The following is a 6,894-nucleotide window of genomic DNA, read 5'->3' as shown; positions in this document are numbered from 1 at the left end:
AGAACACCCTGTATAGCGTACAACAGTACAAAGTGCGCCAACTATCGCAGTTGCATTTTTTTTTATCAAGTGTGTATTAACGGGATCTAAATAACTTATACTAATACTTTATATTAGAGTCTGCAGTTCAAAAATATAAATAAAATAAACATTAAGATGTTCACGGCGCTCCATATTTTAGATAATTAAAGTATATTTATTTGGTTTAGTTGTCTCTTATCGTCTCAGCTTTTATCTTCGTCCGACTAAAACTGTATAATGTACATTTTAGAGATAGATATGCGTTTCTAATATATCACTATTACATAATGTGAAAGAAGCCAAAATATTTATTAATCCTTGTCGTTCACTCTCGTCACTATCGCCGCCGTCGTCGTCGCAATCGTCACCCGTAGGACAGTCTCAAAACCTCGCAACATCATTCTCTCCGATATCTCGCAACACACGTCTCCCAAATCTGTTCTATTTGATCTCGGCTGAGCCCCCAAAAAGATGTAGTGTGCAGAATTTATTATATTTTGTTATATATATAATTACAACATTTTTCGCCGGGACTTGGTTAGTGGATGTATGTGTGAGTGGGTGCGGAGAGCGAGCGTTACGTAGGATATTGCTAGCGACTGCGTCCACTGATAGATTTTGAGTGTAGGATAGAGGGAGAGGGGAGGCGAACGGCGGAGGAAGCGATAGAAGTGGAGGGAAATAGGGAGACACGAAGGGTGAGAATTAATCAAAAGGGTACGTAGAAGAATTAATCAAAGATACGACTAGGTGAGAGGTTAGGATAGAGGGACGAGGGGAAAGGCTAGGGATAAATTGGGGATTTCGTGCGATTTACCTACGGCATACGGCATAGAGTATAGAGCACGGCATAGAGTAGGGCGACAAGTGAGCGGCAGCGAGTAAGGCCGAGTCCGCATGTAGCGCGGCGGGCCGGGCGTATTGACAGGCGACGAGATAAGAAAGCGCGGGAAACGCAAGGTAGTACGGATATAGCGCCGTGTAACATACTGTTATAGCGTTTTTCATTGGCAGAACTGGTGCGCACTGAGTGCGCACTAACCGCGGACTGTGTGTTCCATTGGGGATTTTAGTGCGCACGAGGATCGTGCGCTCTGTTTCATTGGTAAATCTAGTGCCGAATTTCCGCACTTTCATGCAGAAATCTGGCACGAGCTCGGAGAGACGGTGTCGGTTGCGTGCAAAATATGGCGGCGCGAATTGGTGTAGGTGATTTGAACGAGCAAAGTATGCAAATACTACTCGATTTTCTCTCGTCATCATCTAGTAGTGATGATGACGACTATTTACTTCACGAAAAACGTATTATCCCAAAAATACAAAACTTTTTAGGGGTAGTACATAATTTTTCTGAGAACGAGGTAAGTTTTTATTGTAAATTATACATTGCTTGTAAACCGGTAACTAGAAACAAATGTTTATATTGGTGTTCCAGTTTAAATGCAATTTTCGAGTTTGTCGGAGAACAGCGTACAGAATTATAGATATATTTGAAAATTCGGCATTCTGTCCTAATGAGCAAAGTCACGGAGGAATTAAACCTACGTCCGCTGAAGTACACATTTTGTCATTTTTGTGGTAAGTTATATGTGTATATGTTTGTATATACAGTTGTTCAATGTTATTCAATAACTCATAACAAATGTTAAAAACGATTTGAAAATATGTATAGGTTTGCTGGAAATAAAGTGTGCCTGAGAGACGTCGCACAGAGATTTGGAGTGTGTCCTACTACAACTTACCGACAAAATAACAGAGTCATGAATTTCTTATGCGATATAGCTGGGAACATAATCAAATTTTCGGACAAAGAAAATGCTGCAAATGAATTCTTTGAAGTATGTACATCTGATTATTGCGCTTAATATATATTATTGTTTATACATTATGTAAAAGAATTACATAGTAAGTTATTTATTAATGTATGTATAACATCTAAGATTGCAGGTTTTCCTAAAGTGCTTGGCTGCATCGATGGCACATTTATTAAAGTGCGAACACCAGCACATAAAATCAAATCAACGTACGTGAACAGGCATGACATCCCTTCAATCACATTACAGGGTATATGCGATGCCCGGAAGAGATTTGTCGATGCATTTACAGGAATCCCCTCAAAGATTCACGACGCACGTGTTTTGAAATTATCAGATGTACATGAGGCGTTGCCAGGACTATGCGAAGGCAATAAATATCATATACTAGGAGATGGAGCCTATCCTATACGAGAATGGCTAATCGTTCCATATAAAGATTATGGAAATCTTTCCGAAAGGCAGAAGTTGTTCAACAAAAATTTTGTGCTACACGGGTATTAATTGAAAATGCATTCGGTCTGCTAAAAGGCCGTTTTCGACAGCTCATTGAAGTAGATATGCATAATGTCGATAAAATTTCAAAATTTATCATTTCTTGTTGTGTGTTGCATAATTTATGTATTGACAACAACGACGATTTTAATTTTCCAATCGAATTAGAACATAATGTGGATGAGCCTTATAACGAAGAAAGACGGGAGCAGTAAGCTCTTCTACGTAGATTGGGAGAAATCAAGCGAAACCAACTTCTGGAGAGATTATTTCCTTGAAATAAACAAACATATCTATAGTTGTATTTTATAATAAAATATTATATTTAAACACAATATATATTTTCATAAACGCCTCACGTTTTCATAATCTTAACAAATCAGACTCTTTTTATCACAATGAATACATATATAATAAAATAATAAAGCTTTATAAAATAAAAATTATAAAAAAATAAAGAACACATTTTTTGCAGTACTGCATTACGATAGAAAAAAAACTGACCAGAACTTCTTACAAATGTAGGTAAAGTATAAAACTATCTAGCGCAGACTAAATTGCAACAAGCCTTCGCACCAACTTCCTTATCCCAACCAACAGACAATGATTTGTAAAAGTTTAACGTTTTTTGAATGAATATTTATTTGAATATTTGCTTAAAAATATTATCTGTTGGTTGGGATTGCGCTTCCACTTTGTCTTTAGGCCTGTTCATTTTCGCTACACTTTTGAACCAGTGCAATAAATTAGAATAAAAGAAAATATATTTGTTTTATTCTAACTTATTGCATTAGTTCAGAAGTGCAGCGAAAACAAACAGGCCTTTTATTTAATACAAATACTTAAAAAATAATCTTTCGAAAAAAATGTGCCTTAATGCGGCTATTAATAATACAATCTGAAAACTAAAAATTAACTTTTTCTATAATTTAACACGTTTTGTGTTATAAAATAATAACTAATAAATGAAAAAATTTGTTTACAGTCAACTACTATGTTAAATACTTTTCCAGGTTTCCGAGTTTTCGCCGCGTAGAGTTGCTTGATTGCCGTCTTGCAAACATTGCTCATTGTTTGCTTTATCAGGGTTGGCTCTCTAATACTGAAAAACTATATAGTTTTTGTTATACTAGCATCAGAGAGCCTGCCCTGATAAAGCAAAGTACAATGTTTGCGAAACGTCGACGATTAAGCAACTTTATGCACGATGATAACCTGGAAACCTGGAAAAGAGTAAATAAGAAAACCACAGAAGCCTTTAACTTTTAAATGTTATTCTATATACTAATCGCTTTCTTTCTTGTTGAACAATTCCCTCAAAAGTTGTAGTTTCTCCTGGTGTCTCCTTTCCTTTGCCTCTTCCTTTTGTTTAAATAATTCCAATTTTCTTTCTTCATTGCTCAATTTATGCTTTCTTTGTGGAGGAGAATCTTTGACATTTTCCTTGTCGTCAATAATATTTGAGTCCTGATTTGAGTCTGAGATGATTTCGAGTAGAGGCCTTTTTGGGTATTTCACAGACTTTGCACTTCGAAGTACTTCTGGCTCGATGCTATCATCAGCCTGACTAATTTCTCTTAACTCTTCTTCAAACGGTACTTCTTCTCGTGAACTGCCTGATTTACGGTTATTTTCTACCGCTTTTTTTTTTCGTTTCAGAACCGTTTTATAACGATTTTCGACTTGTAGTGGTGTTTTCGAGATATTCAAATTTTCATGCAATTCTTTTGAAATCTCTGCCCACATTGTCTTCTTCGTTTTAAATTTTTTCATTGGGCCTATTTGAGAAAGGTATATTTTATATTTATCTAGGATAAATACAGTTGCTGAATCAGTCCATGAATCTGAAAATAGTTGCACATATTATTTGAGAAATACAAAACATGAATGTCAAAGGAATAAGATGATGTAAAGTGTAAAAAAGCCTATGTTTGTATTGACGTATGGGAACAAGTGTCGCAAAAAATCGGAAAAAGCAAATCTGTAAAATTGTGTGTTGAGTGTAACCGGATGGATACTACATTTGTGATTTTCATTTCTTTCTCGTATTAACCCAGGAAAGTGATGACTATAGTACACACCACCATGTATACTACATATATATGTGTATTGAAATATATATTTACCTATTGACTTCTGACTATTACTGTCTTCGGATAGTACTGAACTGAAGTCAAACTCATTTTCTTTGTCGGTGCACTGTTTATCTCGACGATTCTGACTCTCATTAATGTTCACGTTGTATATTAATATTTCTCTAAATAAAAAAATGCATATCATTGTAAAGGTATATACAAAAAGTATGGACATTTTATAGTCATTCAATTAAAGTTATTCTTGGCATAAAATAAACAAGTACGAGCGAAAATCTATTTTCAATAACATTACCTATCTCCTTGCAGCCGATATATTTCCCTTAGTAAGTTCTCTTCGCCGCCATCGGTTATTGTATACAATCCATTTTGGATTAACAGTTTCACGTACTGGATAGTATATGAATCATCATCTGAAATAAGTTAATAGAGACATCGTTCAATAATGTATTAATTATCATACGGTATAACAATATAAAGAACTATTTTTAGCTGCTTTCCTTTTACGAAGCAAAAACTGATACGAATTGACACACTTGAACACAGTGTATTATTTTGATGTCTGATGTGTTTGAACAGACATATAAATATGTTTTACGTATGTTGTATGTGCTTTATAAAAGAAAAGCAGTCTTTATAACAAATTTTTTCCATAGTTAGGTTATGAGATTGGCAGAATCGGTAGAATGTATACTTACTCTGTAATTTTTCATATAATTCTTCTTCACCATCTTCAAGTGTTAATTCTAAATTATTCGTGTTTATTTTTAATTTTATTGAATATAAAGCTCTTGAAGTATTCATTTTGAAAGTAAACTTTTATGTTTTGTCGAGGCAGGTTAAGCAGGTTAAGGAGCCGAAAAAATGCGCACTCATGTTACGCACTCACCAAGCCGCGAGTGTTTCCGTGGGCATGCAAGAAACTTGCACTAGCGGTACACTCGAGCAGTACCGTCCCGCTCTCTATGAGTTCGCAGTGCGCACTCAGTTCTGCCCAATGAAAAACGCTATTAGGTTTGTAGGAAGTGGGCTCTGCTTTCAGCTCCACACGGCGGTGGTCGGCGTAAGAGAGAGCGAAGGAAGCATTCTCCCTACGCGGGTATCGAACGCGCTCGGTAGCAGCGCCGCGGCAGACATACCCTAAAATCAAGGCCCGCGCGTTACCAACATATACGCGGCCCTAACACCTTCCTTCTTTAAACGAGTCGATTCGCTTATAATGGTTTTGCCTTTGCTGCAATCCTGTTTGATTTGCGCACGGGACTCGTTACTGGCTTTCGCGGTTTCCGAACAGTTTCTTTTCGGCCTATATTCTTTTGTTGAATAGCCGACTCCTGTGGAGCTATCTCTGTTTGCTGTGGCTGTGGCCGATCCGGAGGGTGTTGTAGAGTCTCCTGAGATGGTTCTTCCGGATGTTCCGAATTATTAGGTTCCTTCTCTGCTACATTCGAATCGGGTTGATCGATTAAATCTTCTACCGGACCGTAATCTAAACCCACACAGCACAGGGAGAATCTGAGAACGATCTGAGATTATCGCAAAAGTATATTGCGATAATCTCAGAACAATCGCATACGTACTGCGATATACGAAGTACTTTCTACGAACGTTCGAATGTCCGGGGTAGCTTCTCCCATAGAATTTCGCAGCGAATGTTCCCATAGAATTTCGCAGCGAATGTCTACAGTTTCATGAAATGATGAAAACGGGAAGGTTTCAGTACATGCGCAGCCAGGCGCACGCGCTCGCATATAGATTAGGTTTAGGTTAATAATTTTGTAATTTTACTTTATTAAATTGATGTTTTTATTTATTAGTATTTAGTAGGTAAACTATGTTAGTTCTAAATTACTCTGTGTGCGTGCATGCGCGCGTGTGTGTGTGTGTGTGTGTGATAATCGACAGGATCTCGTTATCGTGAACCGTTTTCGGGGCGCCGCGGGGGTATCGGGTTACACACGGGTATCGGATTTCGCGGGGGTACCGCGTTTTTGCCGCGCCGCGGGAGAGGGGGTCCGCGTTTTCGCCGCGCCGCGAGGTCCGCGTGCAACGACCGCGTTGGTCCGCGCGACGTCTTCTCGTTCGCGTTATCTCCCCCTCGTAGATGTTCTTTCGCGCCCCCGTCCCCCATTCTCGCGCGTCTTCACGGTCGCGGTCTCTCTCTCTCCATCGCTCGCGGTCTCTCTCTCGTTCCCGTTCGCGCGCGTCTTCTCGCTCCCGTCACCCATTATAGTTAGATCATTTTTATATTATTTTAAGTGATTTATTTATTGGAAATAAGAGGAAGAATATTTAATAATTTATACGAGACAGATGAGAAAACGTTTAATGATCGCGCGACGAGTGCGGCACGCACATTCTTATCGAGAGTTACCGCTCTGTAATTCTAAACCGCTGACGGTGGACAAGGGAACGGTAGACAGAAGGAAAGATAATTTTAGATACAGTGATATGCATTTTAATATACATTT

The 6,894-nt window shown here is 38.1% G+C and overlaps 2 protein-coding genes across 2 annotated transcripts; one reads left to right on the top strand and one right to left on the bottom strand.

Moving 5' to 3' along the window:
* The first annotated feature begins 557 nt into the window (after positions 1-557).
* On the top strand, positions 558-2,456 carry LOC139787081 (putative nuclease HARBI1). The gene is made up of 5 exons (XM_071726172.1): positions 558-738; positions 1,036-1,382; positions 1,457-1,599; positions 1,694-1,859; positions 1,962-2,456. The coding sequence occupies exons 2-5, from the start codon at positions 1,209-1,211 to the stop codon at positions 2,337-2,339; spliced, it is 861 nt and encodes a 286-aa protein (XP_071582273.1). The 5' UTR covers positions 558-738; positions 1,036-1,208; the 3' UTR covers positions 2,340-2,456.
* A 173-nt stretch (positions 2,457-2,629) lies between these two features.
* On the bottom strand, positions 2,630-5,446 carry LOC139787080 (uncharacterized). Its single transcript, XM_071726170.1, has 4 exons — positions 5,122-5,446; positions 4,719-4,836; positions 4,457-4,587; positions 2,630-4,174 (listed from the first exon to the last, which is right to left on the bottom strand). Exons 1-4 carry the CDS (start codon positions 5,225-5,227, stop codon positions 3,615-3,617), a joined length of 915 nt encoding a protein of 304 aa, XP_071582271.1. The 5' UTR covers positions 5,228-5,446; the 3' UTR covers positions 2,630-3,614.
* Between the last annotated feature and the right edge of the window lie 1,448 nt (positions 5,447-6,894).

Source organism: Temnothorax nylanderi, unplaced genomic scaffold (genome assembly GCF_030848795.1).
Source record: "Temnothorax nylanderi isolate EJ_2023f unplaced genomic scaffold, tnyl_v1.0 TNYL_tig1260_pilon, whole genome shotgun sequence".
Classification (NCBI taxonomy): Eukaryota; Metazoa; Arthropoda; class Insecta; order Hymenoptera; family Formicidae; genus Temnothorax; species Temnothorax nylanderi.
Note: the sequence above shows the minus strand (reverse complement) of the source record. Positions and strands in the feature narration are given on the sequence as shown.